The 21,325-nt window shown below is 54.8% G+C and overlaps 3 protein-coding genes across 3 annotated transcripts in view; 2 read left to right on the forward strand and 1 right to left on the reverse strand.

Moving 5' to 3' along the window:
• SLCO2A1 (solute carrier organic anion transporter family member 2A1) overlaps positions 1-7,637 on the forward strand; it is a 28,585-nt gene extending 20,948 nt beyond the window's left edge. Inside the window, exons 6-14 of the mRNA XM_082767438.1 lie at positions 332-465; positions 1,243-1,324; positions 2,033-2,197; positions 2,554-2,743; positions 4,933-5,092; positions 5,739-5,908; positions 6,440-6,504; positions 6,661-6,781; positions 6,904-7,637. Coding sequence (XP_082623564.1) covers positions 332-465; positions 1,243-1,324; positions 2,033-2,197; positions 2,554-2,743; positions 4,933-5,092; positions 5,739-5,908; positions 6,440-6,504; positions 6,661-6,781; positions 6,904-7,024 — 1,208 coding nt within the window. The 3' untranslated portion in view covers positions 7,025-7,637. The remainder of the gene's footprint in view (positions 1-331; positions 466-1,242; positions 1,325-2,032; positions 2,198-2,553; positions 2,744-4,932; positions 5,093-5,738; positions 5,909-6,439; positions 6,505-6,660; positions 6,782-6,903) is intronic.
• A 2,933-nt stretch (positions 7,638-10,570) lies between these two features.
• On the forward strand, positions 10,571-13,018 carry LOC309881361 (PHD finger protein 7-like; the record flags this gene model as incomplete). Its single annotated transcript, XM_082767228.1, has 9 exons — positions 10,571-10,616; positions 10,823-10,914; positions 11,105-11,206; positions 11,350-11,474; positions 11,755-11,917; positions 12,005-12,111; positions 12,351-12,467; positions 12,671-12,789; positions 12,924-13,018. 9 exons carry the CDS (start codon positions 10,571-10,573, stop codon positions 13,016-13,018), a joined length of 966 nt encoding a protein of 321 aa, XP_082623354.1.
• Positions 13,019-13,939: 921 nt separating this feature from the next.
• SRPRB (SRP receptor subunit beta) lies at positions 13,940-20,744 on the reverse strand. The gene is made up of 7 exons (XM_082767505.1): positions 20,595-20,744; positions 20,405-20,499; positions 20,207-20,284; positions 18,576-18,658; positions 18,034-18,170; positions 17,544-17,598; positions 13,940-16,467 (listed from the first exon to the last, which is right to left on the reverse strand). Exons 1-7 carry the CDS (start codon positions 20,704-20,706, stop codon positions 16,251-16,253), a joined length of 777 nt encoding a protein of 258 aa, XP_082623631.1. The 5' UTR covers positions 20,707-20,744; the 3' UTR covers positions 13,940-16,250.
• Between the last annotated feature and the right edge of the window lie 581 nt (positions 20,745-21,325).

Raw genomic sequence — 21,325 nt, forward strand, 5'->3', positions numbered from 1 at the left:
TGCTGACTACGCGCATCCTGTGGGCACTGGGGAGGCTCCACGTTGTTTAGGTGGGGGCCAGTGAGGTTGGCTTCTGGCTGGGGGAAGAGAAAGACGTCGACCACAGTCAACCATGGAGTGGAGGGACCCGCACCCAGGGCTCGTCTTGCTACGAGAGCTGGTGCAAGCTCTCACCTCCCTCCATTTGCCACACCAGCAGGGAGACCCTGGGGGTGCACCCACATGTCTTTGTGCTCCACCGGTCCATATTTGCATGGGCATGGGTATTTGCCCCTTTCACCATTGGACATGCAGAGGCAGAGCTCTGACGATCAGTCTTTGTGTCTTGCAGCAACGGTGGCCTTGACACCGAAGGACCAGCGGTGGATCGGGGCCTGGTGGCTGGGGCTGCTGATCTCCTCCGGCTGCTTGGTGCTTACATCCATTCCCTACTTCTTTTTCCCTCGGTACATGCTGAAAGGAGAGGTAAGACCCCACCCTGGGGCTGGGCGATGTCTTCTCAGGGTTCCTGCATGCAGTCCACCTTGGCAGGGCCCTGTTCTTGGTGACTTGACCCTCCTGGATTGTCTGACCTGCTTCTCCCCCTGTCTGCTGGCAATGGCCAGATCTCAACACCCCACTGCAACACATTCTGCAAGGCCACTCTCACTGTTTGAAACATGGGCTTTTTTCTTTGGAAAAAATTGTGGCAGAGAAAAGTTTCCCATTAAAACAAATAAAAAAGGCAGAAAGCTATCAAAACATTCCACTTCAGTGTTTTCAAAGCCAAGCCCCACTAGTTAAGCCTCAAAAAATAGTGTTATTATTTTTTTTTAATTTTAATTTTTATTTTTTTTTGAACTTGTGTAATCATCAGTTCTTTAAAGGTCAAAATGAAACCCCAAATATTTCAAGATTACAGTCTGAGGACCCATCAGACTAGAACTGGCCTGTCTCCAACTTCCATTTCCAGACTTTTTGCAGAATTTAAGAAGTGATATCTTCCCTTTCATCAGGCTTCAAAGCTTTCCATGCTCTTAAATATCCCCAGGCGTTTGTCTTGCAGCTCTACTGTCTGCAGTGATTTTTGGAGGTAACTCACTCCTTTGCTGCAATGGGCAGGAAAACTATTGGTCTCAGCAGTGGGTCAAAGGCGTCTGTGATGGACTCTGCTGCTCCCTGGCCTCACTGCACACTGGGACAGCACTCGCCAGGCACCTGTGCTCCTCTCTCAAGGCAGGATGCTCTTCTCTCCCCTCCCAGGACCCCAACTCGGAGGCTGGCATGCTGAGGAAGATGGAGAAGAGGGGGCTCGAAGAAACCTCCCTGCTGGAATTTATAAAAAGTAAAGTGTTGGCACTTAGAGGCGAGGGTGAATGGGCAGAGTCCACCACATCACATTTTCACGCTTATCTCCGCTGCGCTGGGTGGAGATGCCAGCTCAGGCACCGCCAGGGTTGCAGAGTCCTTCCCTAAGGACTACTGGGGGTTGGACACTGCCTCCCTCTTGCTAAAAGTCAGCAGCACTGAGGGACCATTTAATGACTTTTCTTAGGCCCATAACGACTTCTTTACAGCTGAATTCGCCCCTTCCCTCCCTCCCTAGCCACTGCAGTCATGTCCTGCGACTGTCAGCTCCCTCTTCTCTGTTTCCCTGAGCTTTGATGGATGGCAGCCAGGGCTGTCCTGGCTGGGCAGGGGGACACAATCCCTGCTCTTTCTTCTGCTTGCACCACCCAGGGATATGGCCCCTGCTTCAGAAAAATAAGTGCACTGGGGCTGCTAAGTGCTCAGGGGCTTGTGGGTTTGGAAAGCATGGCAGGAAGGGCCGTGGGCAGAGCTGGCCCTCATCCTCCCATCTCAGGGCAGTCTGGCTGTGGTCCTGCAAGTTGCCTGGCCAAATCAGGGTGTCTCCCCTTCAATTTTCTCATCCCCTTACACATCCCCTGTTTAGCCCACTGGGAATAGTCTGAAGGTGGGATATTTGGCAGCATGAATTGCTGATATCAGGACCACATTGCTAAAATACATTTTTCTTGCTGTTTCCCTGCAGGATTCCCAAAGGTGTTCCTCAAGCTGCTCCTCAACCCCCTCTTCATCCTCCTAGTGCTTGCTCAGTGCAGCTTCTCCTCGGTCATCGCGGGTCTCGCCACCTTCCTCAACAAGTTCCTCGAGAAGCAGTACGGCGCCACCTCCTCGTATGCCAACTTTCTCATAGGTGAGCAGGGGCTGGATACGTTCATTCATTTGCTCCCGAGGGTCAGAACTGCTCTCGTTGGAAATGTGCAGCCCTGCTACACAGTTGAAGCAGGTCTGGATCTCTCTAATGCTGAAAGAAGCTGGCAAAAAGCAAGCGATTTCACACCGAAGTTCGATCTTGCATCTTCAGACTCCTGAGGATGCAGTGTCTCATAGGTGTCAACTGCCTTGGGATTGGGTCTGTCCTGGATAACAGTGGAGTCTGTGGATTCTGCCAACCACCACGAGCTCCTCAAAGCCACCACTTCCACCCCTTGCCAGCAGAGAGGAGCTTGGCAGGCAGGACCCCTGGCTGATGCCTTTATTCCTCTGCAGGAGCTGTGAACCTGCCAGCAGCAGCACTTGGGATGCTCTTAGGAGGAATCATCATGAAACGCTTTGCCTTCTCCCTCCGAGCCATCCCCCGGTTCTCTGTGGTGGTGCTCGTTTTCTCCATCCTCATCTGCCTGCCCATTTTCTTCATGGGCTGCTCCACGGTGCACATCGATGGCATCTACCCCTCCAGGTATCGCAGGGTTGTTTCCAGCTCTGTACTCCTCCCTTCTCCAGCTCTTGACCTGATTATCTGGGGGCGGGGAGGGGAGGAGGGTGTACATGTAGATGGAGGCCAAAAGGTGGTAGACATCACCTCCTCCTGGATCCTGCTGCCTGGAGGAGATCTAAGCACTATACAGCACAGAAAGGAGGCATTTTTTCCTGAGTGTTCTGTACCAAACAAACAGGGTATATTTTTTCATTCTAACCCTGTATTTCTAGGGGGAAATTAGGAGTGTCAGTGACCGTGTCCACAAGGAGCACACTCCGTTCTGGCTAGACATCACCTTTCTGCTTGCCTGGGTGGAAATTTCTGGCTGTCACCACATCTTTTTACTTACTGAAACAACATTTAGATTCCAGCCCGGGCTTGCTGTCAAGTGCATTGTACACAGGCCATTTCTCAATGCACTGCCAGCATATCAGCAAGGGGCTTTCAGACATGTTTCCCTTTGCCAGTGATAAGCCTCCTGCCTCACAGTATGGTGGAGAGGTGAGGGACAGGGTAGTTCCTGCACTTCTCCCCTTGCGCACTTAAAAACCACTCAAATAACCACAGTGAAGCAAAACAAACAAACAAACAAACAAACAAAAACCAACAGTGTTCTGCAAACAAACTCATGCATGAACTGCAAGTTTCTATTTTGTGCTGAGGCGTGTGCTGTTAATACATGTATAACAGCATGCATAATGCTAATTAACAGTACACTGGCATATACAGTTAATTCAGGAGTATATGAAAACCCACCAGGGCACTGGCATCCCAGCTTCTTGTGAGAGAGCAAGGCTTTGAACCCTCAGTTCAGGATCAGGTGCTACATGTGCTAAATTTTGGAAGGCACCTTAGCCTCACAGCACTCACCTCTTGCTGCCAGCATCAGCCCCGCTGGGACACACCAGTGCTTATGGGGTTTGCAGGTGGAATGGGGAGCTGGTGGAGAGGCTTGCAGGAAAAGAGGAGGCTGGAATAAGGCAGGGATTTGTCTCATATTTAGGGCCAGGGTCCTTAGCTCACAGACCTAGCTCAGCCCTTGCTTTTTCTGCAGTCCTGCGTAGCACATGGGATGGGAGAGATGAGGCTGTAGGGTTTGGGGAGCTTGAGGTGGATCCTTCCACCTCTAGCAGCTCCTGAGATAGCAGAGATGCTGGTGTCTACACAGGGAGAGTCAGTCCACGAGTGGCACAGGGCTGCTTGGGAAAGCCTGTGATGGAGTTGTCTGTGCTCCCGCTTGCAGCAGCTGCCTTGTGCTGGCTGGAAAGGAGCTAGGAACACAAAACTGTTGCCTAACACACCCGAGGGGGTTGTCTCCTTGGGCGTCACATCCAAGCAGACCCTTCCTTCTCATCAGAGACTTTGCTAGAGGCTCACTTCCTGACAACAGCTGGGTTCTCCACTTCTCATAGTCCCAGCTTTGACATCCCCCCCGCTTCTCCTTCTGCAACACCTGCAAGAGTCCAGTTCAGCATGCAGGCTGCTCTGACTGCTTGTAGCTGTGGCCTCATATTACGGCAGAAACTCCCCCCCTTGCAACAGCAGCAATGCTTAGGCATGAAGCCCCCTCTCCCCTTGAGATCCAGCTTGCTGGGAGTAAGGTGTCTATGCCCACCTTCCCCAAGGAAGGGTCAGGCAGACTGCGCTGCTCCAGCAGATGAAACCCCCGGGGCAGGGAGGCAAGACAGAACAGATAATTCAGTTTGTCCTCTTGCCTTTCACACTGTCATCAGGTTTGTTTGGAAGTGAGCCCGCTTCCAGTTGCTGTCTGGATGGCGTTTCCAGCTGAGGCTCCTTGCACATCTGTTTGCGTGGTTTTGGATGAAGCCCAGAAAACATTTCTCCAGGCATTTGCTGATTAGTTTTCAGCTGGGGAAAAAAAAAAAAAAAAAAAAAGAGAGAGAGAGAGAAAGTGTGTGAGCACTTGTTTGCAGACATAACATAATTATGGACTGCTAAGTTCGCTGTACACTGCAGAGGTACCTGCAGGGGATCAGGATCTGGCACAAGGCCAGCCTGCTGCTGGCAGCATCCCAGCGCACATAGGAACAGGGAAACTGGTTAGCCAGTAAGAGGTCTGAGAAGATATTTTTTTGTTTTGTTTTGTTTTTCCTCCTGTCCTATTTCTTCATTTTATTTATTTTTATTTATTTTCTCCTCTTTGGCAGAACATTGAGTTCCCAGCCACAGGTTAAGGCGCCGAGTGGGTGCCACTGCTCCGAGCACATCTTTCACCCGGTGTGCGGAGAAAACGACGTGGAGTACATCTCACCCTGCTTCGCTGGCTGCACCAACAGCAGCACTAATTCCTCTGCTCCCAAACAGGTGGTGAGTAGTGGGACGGGAGCATGGCCACCAAGCCAAGCCATTGTGTCCATGCCAAGATCCAGAGTGTTTCCAGGTTTTGGTTTTGGCAAGGTGGAGTGCACTTTGCTTGCTGGTCACAGCAGAGGCTGCTGCAATGCTGTAGGAACTTGGACATAGTAATGTGGTAGAGCTGTTTGGAGGGAGATCTGTGTCTACCTGGAGGGCTGGACTCCTGAAAAGGTGTGATGGAGGAGTTCCCTTTGGCTGGTAAAGGGCTGGCTGGAGAGCATGAGCATGCCATTTTCCCAACAATTTAACATTCTGAACAAGTCGCCCATAAAACACCTCCAAGTAGAGCAAGAAGTCCAGTGCCTTCAGGCATCTGATGCTCACGCTGAGCATTCCTCGGTGCTCAGTTGTGCCAACTTTCCCATTGAGCCCTGCTCAGGGAATGGCTGGAAAGCCCTGGCAGTCTGCTGGGACAAATGGGAAATGGTGGCACGTCCCCTTGCAGGAGGCCGGGACGCTCGGCAGGATGCTGTGGCCATGCCTTAAAATCAAAGCTGGTGCTCTCACCGCTCTTATGCAAAGTGATGCGGTCTGGTGCATTGCTTGACTTTGGGAGTTTTATGTGTTTTTGTTGTTTTTCTTAAAATGTTTCCAACAGACCTACAGGAACTGTTCCCAGATCTCTGCCGGGAATGGGTTTTCCTCCGCCAAGACCGGCTCCTGTCCCCTCAGTTGCTCCCACATGCTCCTTCCTGCCATCTTCCTCATCTCCTTCGCCGCCCTGGTAGCCTGCCTGTCCCACAACCCCCTCTACATGATGGTTTTACGGTGAGCAATGGACGGGGGGCCTGCAGAGAAATACGTTTGAGCTGCGTAAAGGTCTGAGAAGGAGAAGGGTGCTTTCTCACCAACTGACCAAGTTTTGCAGGTTTCTCTGCTCATCAGAAACTTGCCCATGAGGGTATGCAAGAAGCAGGATCCCCCTTGGTTTAGTGCTTTGAGTGCTCCTGCAGAGAGACCCCCCCACTCTCCTCCACCACCCCTGGAAATCAGGGCAATTTCCTAAAAATCAGTGTTTCCTATTTCAGCAAGGCTGTTCCTTGAGTTTGATGTACTGGGAGAACCAAGCAGAGCATTCCTTAAAAACAAAACACTATGGTTTATCATCTTCTTGACTTTTCAACCCAACCCCTCCTCCCTGGTGCAAGCTCATCCCACCTCTCCAGGGTGCCTCTGCTTCCCCTCCCCAGATGGGGAACTGAGGAGGAACTGGCTTCACAGCTAAACCTGGCAGCGAAACCAGGAGAGCTGAGCCACCACTGCCACCAGCTCTGACCTCCTGTGGCTTCTCCCCTGCAGGGTGGTGAACCAGGAGGAGAAGTCATTTGCCATCGGCGTTCAGTTCTTGCTAATGAGGCTGCTAGGTGAGTGTCCATCTCCTAATGAGGCTGAGGGAGGGCAGCAAGGTGCTCAGAGGCTTGCTGGAGCCCCAGGAGGTGTTGAATCTCCTTGGGGACAGTGAGTAAAGCACACGAGCAAGGCAGCGCAGGCAGCCTGACTCGGTCCCCTCCTCTCCAAAGCCTGGCTGCCGGCTCCAGCAATGTTTGGTGCCCTCATCGACTCCTCCTGCATCTACTGGCAGAAACAGTGCTCTCAGCGCCGCTTCTGCGCCTACTACAACAACGACTTCCTCCGCAACAGGTACCTGTCCCCAGCCCCGGTACCTGAGGCTGCCATGGGATGGTCCCTCAAGCTGGCACTGCTCCATGCACAGCTGGGGGGCCACCTCCAGATAGGACATCTCCATCCTCTTCTCTTAACAGATACCTGGGGCTGCAGGTGGGGTACAAAGTGGTGGGCACCGTGCTCCTCGCCCTCATCGGCTGGAAAGTGAAGAGGAGCAAGGAGTACAATGTACAGGAGAAGGCAGCGGGACTGGTGTAGCCTGCCCAAGGACTGACTCTGCACCTCCCATCCTCACCACAACTACCTTGTCTTTTGGGGAGTTTTGGTGGTTTTTTTTTGTTGTTTTGTAAGGGAGCAACTTCACGATAGCAGCTCTGAACTCCTCTCGCAACACACACAGCAGCCGGCGACCAGCCCATGGCAATGGCATCTCTGTGCTCCCGGCAAGGGCTGGTCCTCGCCAGTCCCATTTTGGCTGCCCACCTGGGACACATCGTGGAACAGCTCCTCCCAGGCTCTTGATCCAAGTCTCACCCATCGCTTCAGGCTCCCCAGGGAGCAGGAGGTAGATGGGACTGGAGCGCAGCCCTATCCTGTATACCCAGAGATGCCAGCAGTGGTCCTGGCCCTGCTCCACTGTGACTTTTCCAGCCAGGTGATTCCCCCTGGCAAGGACAGGAGCAGGGTGAATGGTTACCAAGTCCTGGGGGCTTCTCTGTCTGCCCCTGCCCACCCCTCTTGCACAGGTCAGCGTGGACGCGCACAGGCATTGTGAAAAGCCGTCACTTGCGGTCTACTACAGAACATTTTGGGGTGGGTTTGGTTATTGTGTTGTGTTTTGTTTGGTTTGTTTTTTTAATAAAGGTCACTTTTCCAACTGCAGTGGTTTGTTGATCGCCTCCCACCCTGCCCAGAGCCATCCCCAGGGGCAGGCAAGGGATGGTACTCAGCTCCTGAAAAGATGATGGGATGGAGCTGGGTCTTGGTGAGGGGGAATTGCAGTGGAGCCAAGAAAGGGGATGAAGCTGGGAGAGGAAATGGAACTGGGATGGGGGAAAGAAGCTGGGCATGGGAGATGGAGCCACCATGGGGGATGGAGCCACCATGGGGGATGGAGCCACCATGGGGGATGGAGCTGGGCTGGAAGTGGGGAAGCTGCCTTTGGTCATGAGGCTGCCACAGGGAAGGGGCGAGTAGAGATGGAGCCATGCTGGGGGCTTCAGCACAGTAGGGAGCCTTGGGGGATGTTCACTCCCTGCTGCATGAGATCAAGGCAGGGCACTCCTGGGCTTTATTGCTGCCAGACCACATGAACTCGTCACACGTGCAAAACAAAATCCTGTTTGTTTGTTTGTTTGTTTCCCGGTGCATAAAAAGATCTACTGGTTTGAGATGAAGGGAAGACACGGGGTGGAAAGGAAACCTTCCCAAACTGCTCTCCAGGCATGACAGGGTGGTTGCTGCTGCTCCCAAAGTGATGGAGGCATGAGGGATGGCTTTGACTTGAGAGCAGGCTGTGTTAAACCCCCCATTTGCTGCATGAATGACTGCAGGCAGTTGCGTTATAAAGGGAACACCAAACATTTAATCATGTAGTAATTGTGGTTGCCACCACCAGCCCGTCCCCAGGAGAAGCCTAGCCATGCTGCCCAGCAGAAGGGCCTGGCACGGCAGTGAGCATTGTCTGTACACCTGGGGACCCTGTCATCGCCCGGTGGCATGGTGACAGCAGCCAGGAGCTTGTACAGACTCAGACACAGTCACAGGCTGGCCATCTGGCCATCAGAAGGCCAAGCCCATTTTGCAGCGTCCTTCACAGCTGCCCCGTTGCTCGGGCCTGGCTGAATGGCCGCGCTTTGGTTCAGGTCCCTGCAAAACCACCGGACACACAGTGGGGTCGGGGTTGGAAGGCACCTCTGCAGGTCACCTGCTCCAACCCCCATGCTCAAGCAGGGCCACCTGCAGCCATGTGGACACTGGGCACCACTGAGAAGAGCCTGGCTCCATCTCCTTTGCACCTTCTCTTCGCATATCGATATCCTTCAGCCAGATCCCCACAGGCCTTCTCCACAACGAGCAGTCACGGCTCTCTCCAGCTCTCCCCAGAGGACAGATGCTCCAGTCCTTCCACCAGCTTGGCTGCCATTCACTGTGCTCCCTCCAGTAGGCCCATGGCTCTCCTGTCCTGGGGAGCCCAGAACTGGACCCAGTCCTCCAGCTGGGGCAACTCCAACAAGCCTTGGGGTCTCCAGCTTTCCTCCCCAGGGCCTCAGCTTCAAGCTTCCCTGCCGTCAACTCCAGGAGGATCCTGCCAGGCCATTTCTCCGGCCTGCCCAGGGCCCTCTGCAGGGCAGCACCACCCTCTGGTGCATCCCTATCTCCTCCCAGCTTGGACCAGCTGCAGACTTGCTGAGGGCACGCCCTGCTCCGCCATGCGGATCATTCATGAAGAGGCTGGGCAGGACTGGGCCTGGACGTGACATTGTTGCTAGTTCATGTCCCAGCCTCACATCTCTAGTGGGTTTCTGTGGCAAGGTTTTGGTAGCAGGGGCCATAGGGGTGGCTTCTGTGAGAAGACTCTAGAAGCTGCCCCATGTTAGATAAGGGCCCTGGTGCTGGCCAGAGCCAAGCCAATAAGCAACGACTCTGTGAGAGTATATTAAAGACAGGGGGAAAAAACAAAAACCAACCAACCAACCAAAACAAACGTCTACACAGCAGCTGGGAGAGGGAAAGGAGTGAGAAACAGCCTCGCAGGCACCAAGATCAGTGAAGAAGGAGGAGGAGAGGTGCTCCAGGCACGCAGCAGAAGTCCCCTGTGGCCTGTGGTGAGGACCATGGTGCAGCAGGCTGTCCCACTGCAGCCCATGGAGTACCACAGTGGAGCAGGGGTCCACGCTGCAGCCCGTGGAGGAGACCACGGGGGAGCAGGTGGCCCTGCGCTGACAGAGGCTGAGGCCTGTGCAAGACCCCTGCTGGAGCAGATTCGGGGCCAGACCTGTAGCCCGTGGAGAGGAGCCCATGCAAGAGCAGGGGATGTAGGGGGAGCTGCTGCCCGGGGGGGACCCGGGCTGGAGCAGTGTGCTCCTGAGGGATGGACCCTGTGGGACGGACCCATACTGGAGCAGTTCTCAAGGCACTGCTGCCTGTGGGAAGCCCACACCGGATCAGTTTGGGAAGGACGGCATCCCGTGAGAGGGACCCCACGCTGGAGCAGGGGACAAGAGTGACCGAGAAGAAGCGGCAGAGATGAAGTGCTATAGACTGACCGCAGCCACCATTCCCCCGTTCTCCTACGCCACTCGGGGGGAAGAGGTGGAAGAGGATGGCTGGGGGAAAGGTGTTGTTGTTGTTGTTTTGTTTCATTTTGTTTCTTTGTTTCTCACTTCTCTGCTTCTCCAGCAGCCCGTGAGCCATCTCCCTGTGCCCTCGTCACAACCCACGAGGGTTTCTCCCTTGTATTTTCTCTCCCTGTCACGCTGAGGAGGGAACGAGACAGCAGCTGGGTGGGCACCTGGCCGCCAGCCTAGGCCAAGCCACCACGGCCATTCACGGGGATGAAGAGGCTGCAGCGTGGGCTTGGAAGCCCAGGGGGTGTCTGTGAGGCTGGGGGAGCTCCTGGGCCCTGCCGCATCATCCACCATTCCATGGCCTCATAGTGACAGGTCACTGAGGGAGCACAATGACACCAGTGATACAGGCGAGTCTGTGAGGGACTTTGCGTCTCTAGTGAGCGCCAGGCGTGGAGGCAGCAGCTCCTGGCAGCGAGGCGAGGCCAGGCGAGGCGAGGAGTTGCTGCGCAGCATGGCTGCCGTAGAGGAGGAGAAGGCCCCTGAGGCACAGGAGGACGGTGAGAGCAGATGCCCCAGCAGCTCCCTGGAGGTGGAGGGCCCTGAGCACCCCCTGGGGCTGTGCAGAGCCGCTTGGGCTGTGGACACCCGGGGACGCCCTGCCAGGAGCCCCCGACCAGGCCCTTGCGGGCGTCCCTCGGGGACACCTGCCAGGTGCTCAGTGGGGGGATGCTCTCATCCATGGCTGCCGCCCTGCCTCCCCCAGAGTGCGTGCTGTGCCACCGCTCGGACACCAGCTTGGATGGCTGCGGGCTGATGCAGCAGGTGGACGGGGTCTGCGCCCACGTGCACTGCCTGGTGAGCTCCCCGCGGCTGCCCGCGCCTTTCCCCAACCCCTTGACTGGCACCTGGAGCCCACAGGACTGTGTCATCCCCAGCGCGCTGCTCGCTGGCTGTCACCTCCTCCTGCTGCGCTCCCAGCACAGCCTCCCCACCATGGTCCCTATCTCCTTGCCCTGAGCAGCTCTGGGGCTTTTCTGTCTTCCAGTATCCAGCCCAGGGCCTGTACCAGCGAGGCGCTGAAGGGGAAGGAATCTTCAGATTCCTCTCCGCGGATATCAGGCGGGTAGTGAGGCGGGCAGCTCGCAAGGTGAGGGCTTTTTTTGAGCAGATGAGGCTTGTGGCAGCTGAGCCCAAGCCCTGGCAAAGAAATCCTCGAGGCTCTGGACAAGCTCCGGGCAAGTCCCAGTGGCCCTGGCCACGTCACTGACGGGGCTGCTGTGCTCTTTGCAGCGCTGCTGCATCTGCCGCAAGAAGGGGGCCACCGTCGCCTGCCGGCAGAAGCGGTGCTCGCGCCGGTTCCACCTGCCCTGCAGCTCCCAGCGGGGCTGCATCTCGCAGTTCTTTGGGGAGTACAGGTACGAGCTGCCCTACGTTGGGCTGCAGCCTCCTCTGCCTCCGCCCTGCAGGCAGAGTCCCCAGTGTAGCACGCGTGCCCCAGGGCCCAGCAGGGAAGAACAGAGCCCCAGCCAGGACATGTGGGGAAATGTTGGGTGGGGGGCTCGTTTGGGGAGGAAAGGGCTGACAGGGGGGCCTCGTATGCCCCTGGGGAGGTGGTGTCCTCTCCAGGCTCTGGCCAGAGCTGTGCAGGGCCTCTGGCAGTTCCTGGCCTCACTCAACTCTTCCATCCTCACCCAGCTCCTTCTGCTGGGAGCACCGCCCGCAGCAGACTGTGGAGACGCTGCAGGAGGGGCACACCACGTGCATCATCTGCATGGAGGTGGTGGAGGACAGCCTCTCCTACACCACCATGGTGTGCCCCTCCTGCAAGCACGCCTGGTTCCACCGGGGCTGCATCCAGGTAGGAGGCCCTTCCCTCTGCCAGCCCACAGGGACACCATGTGCCCAGAGCGGCATCCTGCTCACACGGGGAGTCTCTCTTCCACAGGGACAGGCGTATCGGGCGGGCCTCAGGCACTTTGCGTGCCCCCACTGCCGGGACCAGGAGCGCTTTGTCCCTGAGATGGCGCAGATGGGAATCCGCGTGCCAGACATGTACGTTCCTTCCTTCCTTCCCACCCCACTCAAGGCAGGAGAGGGCACAGCCCCAGCGCTGTGCCAGGCTGGCCCTAATCCCCCCAGGCAGACTGTCCCCAACAAGAGGGGCTGCCTGGGGGACAGGAGGGCGCTGGCCTGCTGCCAGGGATGCCCCTGAGCCCTGTCCCAGCATCATCACTGACACTTGCTGAGTGCCCCATGAGCTCGTGACCTTTCTTTCCTACTTTCTCTTGAAGAAAGCCGGCTTGGGAGCAGGAGGAGGAGGAGGAGCTGGCACTGCCACAGCTGCATGGCCGCTGCGATGCCAGGCAGTGCCTGTACAGGGGAGGCCGGGAGCAGTGGGAAGAGGAAGGGTGAGCATCCACAGCAGCAGCTCCGCGGCTGCTGGGGGCTGTGAGCCAGATCTCCACCAAGCCGTGCAGTGGCTCTGGGGCTCTGCCCAGGCACCTTCCCCTCTGCTGGGGAGCCATGAGCAATGGTTCTGGAGCCTTGGGGGCCTTTGTGGCGCCGCTGCCTGCTGGGGTCTGCGTAGGCACCAGCCCAACTTCTTCCCCAGGCCCTGGCAGCTCCTGCTCTGCTCCTCCTGTGCCGCCAGCGGGACCCACCGCCGATGCTCCGGCCTTGGGGACACCACCCAGCAGTGGGAGTGCGCTGGCTGCGCTGGCCCGGGCACTGGTAAGGGGCACGGCGTGCTCAGGCTCAGGGCAGCAGAGCTCTCCGTGCCCTCTCAGGGAAGGACCGCAAAGCTGGGGCCTCTGCAGGCCAGGCAGGGTGGGCAGATCCGCTGACCTTCCTGCCTCCCCTTGCAGCTCCCAGCTCCTCACCCTCACCACCGGAGAGGAGAGCCGGCCGTGGCAGGGTGCTGCCCCAGCGCCACAGCCCCTACAGCCGGCCACAGCCCTGATCCTGGCCTGGGGACAGAAGATCCATCCTGGTGTCCCGCTGCCAGACAGGGTCGGGCTGTGCACTTGCGGGCGTCCTTCACGGAGAGGACATCAAGGAGGTGATAAGTGGGGGAACGCTCGCACCCAAAGGCGGGCGAGGGGTGGCACTCAGCTCCTGCCGAGATGAGGGGATGGAGCTGAGACAGGGCAAAGGAGCTGGGACTTGCTGAGGAGGAAGAGCGACGGAGCCAGGAGAAGAGATGGAGGCGAGACCAAGCCTGGAACTGGATGGGGAGATGGAGCTGGGTCTCCCGGACAGAAATGGGCCTGGGTTATGGAGCCAGGACAGAGATGGAATTGGGATGGTTCCAGAGCCACGCTGGTAGGGAGAGAGCTTGGGCAGGAAGTGATCCCTCAAGTTGGAAGGGACCCACCAGTGCTCTCCTATGTTTGTAAACTGTCCCTACAGCACAGAGGCAGGTCGTTAGCCTAACCCAGAGCCTGAGAACAATGTTTACCAGTAAGAACAAAAACAGCGCACAAAGCTGACAAAAAGGAGAAAGCAACTCAGTTGTTTCCCATTCTGCTCCTTCCCTCAGCCACTCAGCACACAGTGTGCTGCAGCTCGCTTGCATTTTCCTGTGCATTTTCTTGTACAAATAAAAAGTGTTTTTGTTTTTTTTTGTCTATGTGATTATCACTTCTTGAACACTCAGACTAAGACATAAATGCAAACAAAACACTCACCCCTCAAGAAAGAAAAAAGAAGAAAGGAGGCACTGCTATTTACCAAAACAGACCTGACCACCAAGCAGGAAGGGGACCCCCAGTGCTGTGCTGAGCAGAAGCAAAGCCTCAGCACGTGTGCACCTGAACAACTCTGAGAAGAGTCAAGGCAGAGACAGACCAACCTAATCAGGACTGGAGCACAAACATTTACCCAAACACTTTTTATTTAAGGAATACAACCAAATCAGGACTGGAGCACAAACATTTACCCAAACACTTTTTTTTTATTATTATTATTAAAGGAATATATTTATCAAAGAATAACTTAAAACTGGTTGTGGTCTCGAACTACCTTCTCCTACCAGAAGCTGATGCTCAGCCTCCGCTTTGGAAGAAGGGTCTATGCACAGTTACCACCCAAAGACAGCAAGATTCTCGTTTCAGCATTAGGGATTGAAATCCGGTGTCCTGTGAAGGGGCTCCAGCAAAGAGAGTTCAAGCAAAACAAGTTGCAGCAATGGTCTGGCTGCAAATAGAAGGATAGATAGAAGGTACTTCATCAAGAGAACCCTCCCCACCTCCCATACGGATCAACACCTCCTGGCTTGCTCTGGAGGCCTGCCTCGCCTCAGCTCTCCCTTGCAGTCACCAGCCAGCCTGGAGCTTTCCCTACACAGGAGGGAGGCCACAGCCCCTTCCTTGCTCAGGACCACCCCCAAGCACTCCCAGCTGCAGAGGAAAGGGCCAGGTGCCCATGAAGACACACCAGGTTCACAAGACTAGAAGTGCCAGGCCCAGCCCCATCGCAAGCACAGGTCTTTGCAGAAAAGGCTGTTCTTGCTCTTCCCACCACTACTAACCCTTGAGAATGCAAGAGAGGAGGGAGGGAGGTAGAGGATGCCCAGAAAGAAGGGAGAAGAACACAACAGATCAGTTGAGCGATTAAGGAAGCATCAAACCAGAGATGTCTGCAGAGGACAGAAAAGGTCTATCAGGAACCATTCAGTCCCTCCTTCCCTCAAACAAAAAAGGAAGCAAGAAAAATGGAGGAAAAGCTTCAATGCAATAAGACCTTGCAAATCCAGTACGGCATCCTGTAGAGCAATCATCCTCACAGAAAAGCCATGTTGAACTAGCACCCCAAAAAAGCACAAAGCTGCTGGGCAGGGTGACTGCCTGGTGTTTTAAGGCTGTTTGTTGTTCAGGAAAGGGAAGCCGAATAGCCAGCATGACACCAGGGTCTCATCTCCCACACGGCCAGCACTAATGCTGCTGCAACATTTCCCTTTGGATAACCAACACTCCTGGCAAGAGCAAGGGTCCTTTGGAAAGGTCAGGTCTAACGCATGCTGAGTTAAGATACCACCACCATCACTTCCAGCCTCCAAATAGCCAGCCAAGCCGCTGCAAGAGCCAGAGCAACAAGCACTCCCCGAGTGAGAGCACGCATACAGCAGCGCCTCTGGCTTCAACCACCACAAACAAGCACTGGAAAAAAATCACATTTCCTTCTGCACCACGCATCTTTTTGCAGGGAGGAATCACGCTTGCACACGAGTGTGCTATCTGCCCAGTATTCTCTCTCACTTCGCCGCAACTGCTGATTACAAACACAAAAAGGTCTCTTTATTGCAGTCACTAAGGAGGAGACGGGCAGGGGATCGCACAACCAACAATGTGGCATGACAGATCTCACCAACAACATAGGCATCTATCTAAAAATGCGTCTTCCTCATTGCTTGAAGCTAAGACCCTTCTGTAACTGTCATATGGAAAGTGTGCATTCATGTCCATCAGAGGAGAGGGAAACAAGCTTTCAGGTCGTAGCCCTCATTTTAAAGAAAAACTCCCAAGAACCATCCAACAGAAGAAATCACCCAAGGACAAAGGCACCGCAGCCAGACACCGGCAGTGCACAGTGACAGAGGTAGATGAGCCAGCCTGCTTTGGGGATTTATTAAGTCGCTCCAGTCCCACAGAAACTGGACTGCACCAGTCTGGAAGAATGGGGAGGTAGGAGATAGAGGAAAACAGCTTTTTTTACTCGCCTCAGCAACTGCACAACAGAGACAGGGCAGCAGGTAAGTAAGCAGAAGTAACAGCGATGCAACGCTAAACCAAAGCGGAAAAGGACAAAGATTCCAGTCTCTAGAAGACTCACCTGGCAGTGCTCTTGTCCCTGTTTTGCCTGGCAGCTGTCACATGAAAAGACCAAACATTTCAAGGAAACACAGAAGCCCGCAGGGTAAGCATCCCAGAGAAAGATGAAGGAAGAGGAAAAAAAGGTTGCAGCGTGATGGACACAGTCAGAGAAATCACACCAGATATTACATTACTCCCAAGGCCATAAGCAGCACAGGAAGACACCGCAATGCTTGTTTCCAGCTTTTTCTAGAAATTTCCAGAAGTATCTTCTAAAAGATGAGATTTAAGTGCCTCAAACCATCTCTTTCCTTTCACTCTCCACGTGTCCCACCCACCCAGCCTCCCCACATCTCTCCCTCCTGCCCTGCCCTTCTCCATTCAAGCGATCTTGGCCAGCCACTTCTCAAGGCCCTCGAAGTCAGCATCTCCCTCCTCTCCCTTGCTGCCACGGGCGCTGCACTCCACAAACTCCACCCTCATTGGCAGCTGGGAGAAGTCAAAGTCCTTGCCCTTCTTCCCCAGCTGAGCGGGGCCCCCTGCGGCGGAGCCATCCAGACTGGTGGGGGCTGCAGAGCGGGTCACTCGTAAGGTGTTGCTGCAGAGAGAGAAAGGAGAGGATCAAGAACCATGAACCAGAACAAATTACCTGTGTGACAGCTGCTGAGATGTGGTCTCTGCACAAAGTGAATCTTATCCATCAATGTGATCAGCCTGCCAAGAGCACAGATGGATACAAACCAAGCACGTTAGAGGGAGCAGAATTATTGAGCTGTGTATTAGCAAATTCATTCATCCCCAGGTCTGACCCCTCTTCAGCAAAAACATGCGAATCCGATGCAAACATGAACCTGGAGGCACTGCAGACTGTACTAGACTTAATTTAGGATGCTGAGGGGAAAAAAAAAGTCAAAAACATTTGAGTTGCAATGGGTGGGGGCAAATTGGTGGGAAGGGCTAACGCAGGGAAGTGCTGCTGCTCAATTCCTCAGCGAGGCATGACTTCCAACCACAAGTGTCAATTTGGAGAGAGAAGCAGAACTTCAGAAGAGGCAAAAACCTGTTCTCGTTCTAGGGAATGAACCTGGGCTGCGAGAGCTGCTTGTCTGACTATAGGTGCCTGAAGTTCAAAGGCCCACAGTGCTCAAGACCTTCACTAGTTCAACAGGTCATCTGGGCAGGGGGAGGCACCATGATATCGGGGATCACGCACTGTGATTTGACTGCCTCCCAAATGCCAGGCTAGGGAAGACAAACAGCAATCTCTGCCCAGGATTTCAACTGCCTTACAGACGGGAGGTTAGGCACTCAGCAGTGAAGAGGAAGCGGTACAAATCACCCTGCTGCCATCTACCGGCCAAAGAGCAGGGCAACGAGACAGCTGCATTCCAGGAACACGCATTAGTTTGGAAACTTTTAGGTAAGGACTGGGACGTTCTCCACGCTACAGCTTCTAGCAAGGAACACACTGCCTTTTTTTTTTTTCCAAGACTGCAGCAGTCCTAGATCAAGCAATCTTCTCACATCCTGATTACACCTACACAGACAAAACAGAATGCTCTTTATCTTCAAAGAACAGATGTGGCTCAAGGGGCTCACTGAGCATTGGCAGAAGAGACAGAAAGGAGAAGAAAGAAATACACAGAGAGGTTTAAGATCCAATTTCACACTTACAGCTCTTTCTCCAGCTGCTGTTGAATAAGTTTCGCTGATTTTGCCATTGTGACATCTAGACAGAGAAGAGAAAAGGAAATTAGCTCGTTGGTTTTGTCAGAAGTCAGAACCTGCTTCAGGCTCCTAACGTTACAGCAAGGCCTGCTCACACCGTGCTGTCGTTAGACCTAACGGCACAACAACAGTGTCTGTGCTAAGATAATGGAGAGAGGAGCTTTGTGTCCGTGGGAACGAATGGCAGCAAGTCAAGTGCCTGATATAAGGCAGAGAATTTGTTTTTTCTCATTGTCTGAAAGCACCAAACCTGATTCTGGCAAAAAGCTTCTGATTAACTTACAGGGATCCACACCTCCATGGGGAAAGTTGTAGAGACCTGAAAATCTAGCAGCACTCCTAAATCGTGATTTCACTGTCACACATGGCCATTAACCCCAACAGTCACCCAGGGACTGAACAACCTCCATTCCCACCTTCAGGACTCCCACAGTACCTTGCTTGTTGCAAGCTATCAGCAGCGCGGGCGCATTTTTGAGCACTGTGCTGTCGACCAGGACCTGGTACAGGAACTCTGCCACATCCTTCACCTCCCGCTGGAAAGCTACGCTGTCCACCACAAACACAATGGCTCTGGAGGAGAGAGAAGGGAGCAGGTGCTGTGCACAAACCTCTGTCACCACCTTCCCCTGCAGATATCGCAGCCTAGGCCAAGACAGCTGTTTCCACACCCAGCGTCATTCAACCTAAAAGCAGGTCAGGACATGGGGGCTGATACACACCCCGTGTTCACACCCAGCAGGAAACCTGTCCCTCTCTGTCCCAAAGACATACCGCATCCCCAAACCCTCCCTGCTGCATTTGCTTTGCCTCCTGATGCACTACAAAGGCAGGCAAGTGGGGGAAGCAGAACCCCCAGTGCCTCAAAGTAGAGCTGACTCTCAGGACACACACACACACACTCACAACCCAGCGCACGGCACCCTCACCTGGCTCATCCCCCGCGTCCTCCTCCCCTGCCAACCGCCTGCATCTTACCTGGCTGCAGCCTTGAACCTCTCCAGGAACTGAAGCCGCAGGCTCTCGTGGCCTGGGAGGTCGATTAAAGTCACATTAGCGTTCTAGGAACAGAAGCGAGAGGTTGTTAGCAACACCTGCACCTGGAGAAAACCAGTCTGGTGGTGGGCTCCAGCTGGGGCAGCAGTGGGGAGTGACCCCCTACAGCACAGAAGCACGTAACACTCCCCTGGGTGCAGTCTCTCCATCGGCCCAAACAATAATGACAGGCTGAGGTGCTGTCTTAGAACCACTGAGGAACAACACTCGCGGCCAGGACTCGGTAAGGAGAGAGCGACAGCAGCAAACCGCCCGGCAGAGCAGTGAGGACGGAGCACAACCGCGCAGAAATGAGCACGCTCCACGCTCTCCTCCTCCAGACAGCCATCCCTGCGAGCACCACGCACACAGTGCGAGTGGCAGAGCTTTAGGAAGGCTGCTTCACTCAGTAAAGGGCAGATTTACACCGTCTCTGTTGGCGAATATACCTCTGCACAGCAAAACCACAGCCTCCCGCTCTGCATCGAGACATCTATTCAGGCAGACAAGCTACCCAACTGCAAGCCAACCTACATGCACACAGCTTTGTTAGGAAATAAGGCAAAAGCAGCCTTGCAAGATACTTCTTCAATTAAAAGCAGCAATCACTTCTCTTTCCACGGGCAGCCAGCCAGCCAAAGCAGTGACATTAAAGAGAACAAATGCCTCTCGCAGGTTCCTGACAGATGTGACCACAGAGGGCCACGTCACCGTTCTCAGCAAAACACGTGCTGTTCCCGAGAGGGGAAAAACCGCTACACGGGATCCCGTCTGCTCACTGCTTTAGTATTTTAATGGAAACCTTTGATCAGAAAAACAGCAGCCTGTCTTACAGCATTCCATCACCCCAAATATCTGTCTGCTCAATCTTCAAGAGACATTAATTTAAAAAACTAAAAAGCCCTGCAATTCTTTTTACTAAGTTTTTAACCCCTTATTATTACCTTTGTTAGCACAGATTGCCACAGAAAAAGCAGAAAAACATCTACCTTTAAAATTCACCAGCAGGTAACATGCTGTCAGCTCATGCTTTCACTGCCACGTGTGCACCCGGCAAGAAAAAGAAACCCTTCTGAAACTAAAGAGATCGTTGTAAATGGAAAATAACCGCAGCAGCCTAGCATCTGGAAATAACCAATCCCTTCTGGGGGCCAGATGAAGTTCAGCTGAAGGCCATTTTTAAGCCTGCAAACCTTCCAAATACGGATTTTCTTGGGAGTGAAATGAATGCCAAGCAAACAAACTCAACGCAACAGCACAACGCTTCCTCACAACTCTTCCTGCTCCGTGCCAGACCCCTCTCTCCACTGCATATTTTACTCAGTGCTGCATGTTCTACTCAGCTTTATAAGATGCTCCTTTTCCTCTTGTAAAAAGAAAAAAAAAAAAGGAGGAAAAAGAAACACCTCTGCAGACAAGGAGCCCCCAATACCTGCCAACCTCCTCCTGCCTGCACACTGCCTAAAGGAATCCTTCCCTGCTGAGGCCGAGCAAGGGGCTGGCTCCGAGCTGGAAGCCGGCAAAGCAGAAAATCTCCCGCAGCGCTGGGAGCGCACAGCCGGCGGCTCGCTCACCTTGTCGCTGCTGACCCTGTAGACGGCGGAGCTGTCGGTTATCGACGTCTGCGTGTCCCGGTACTTGCCCGTCAGCAGCTGAGGGAAGGAAAAAAAAAAAAAGAAAGAAAAGAAAAAACCAGAACCAAACGACGAGAGGGGGTTAAAGGGAGTGCAGAGCCTGCAGGGAGCCTCGTGGCCGGCCCGTCCCGCACTCACCCTGGCGAACAGCAGCGTCTTGCCCGCGTCGCAGAGCCCCAGCAGCAGCACGGCCCTGCGGCCGCTCCTCCCGGCCTGCGCGAGCCTCCAGAGCACTGCGGGGCACAGCGAGGCCGGCCTCAGACACCGGGGGCCGCGCCGCGCCCCGCGCCGCCCCGCACCGCCCCCCCGGCCCGGCCCCGCGACTCACGGAGCGTGAGGGCGACCAGGAGCAGCGCCAGCAGCACGGAGAAGGCGGCGGGGCCGGGCGCCTGCAGCTCCCGCCGCAGCGAGTCCAGGTACGGCTCCAGCGCCCCCGCCATGGCCGCGCCTCGCCTCACCCCGTCCCGCCTCGTCCCGCCGCCGCTGCTGAGGCGCCGCCGCGCTGCCGCGGGGGCTGCTGGGAGTTGTAGTCCTGGGCTGGCGGGGGAGGCACCCTGAGGGTTTTCCAGGGCCAACCCCTGCCCAGGGCCTCGTCCAATTTGGTCTTGGGTGTCTCCATCGGGAGTTGGGCTCGGTGGTCCTTGGGATAGAAGAATGGGGGCTTGCTTAATCGCATTAAAATAGATATTGCCGAGTGTCTTTGCTTACTTAATCCCATTAAAATTGATACTGCCGCGTGTCTTTGCTTACTCACCAAAATAAGGAGTCTCGCAGCCCCTCACAGAAGGCGTTTCCTGACAAAAATGGGGAACCTGCCTCAAAAACCATCCCAGACCCACCTTGTGGTTTGGACAAGAGCCAAGGAGCAGCTGAGTCTGTACCTTTGTACAGGGGGCCAAGCAGTGGTGATGGAGTTCTCAGCCTTCATCCCCACAGCCCCTCGACGACCACCACCACGCAGGCGCAGATGGGAGGAGTTTATGGAAATGGCTGCTTGGAGCTAATTTTAATACAAAGCGGGGATAGGTTATGAATAGGTATGGGCACACTGGGAAACTT

The sequence above is a fragment of the Aythya marila genome, assembly GCF_965140915.1.
Source record: "Aythya marila genome assembly, chromosome: 9".
Classification (NCBI taxonomy): Eukaryota; Metazoa; Chordata; class Aves; order Anseriformes; family Anatidae; genus Aythya; species Aythya marila.

Coding starts and splice junctions, on each gene's coding strand:
- SRPRB (XM_082767505.1), bottom strand. CDS start 20,706: ATGGCGGGGGCGCTGGAGCCGTACCTGGACTCGCTGCGGCGGGAGCTG. Junction 20,500..20,594: donor CCTGGTCGCCCTCACGCTCC/GTGAGTCGCGGG, acceptor TGTGCCCCGCAG/TGCTCTGGAGGCTCGCGCAG. Junction 17,599..18,033: donor GATAGCTTGCAACAAGCAAG/GTACTGTGGGAG, acceptor TTCTCTGTCTAG/ATGTCACAATGGCAAAATCA.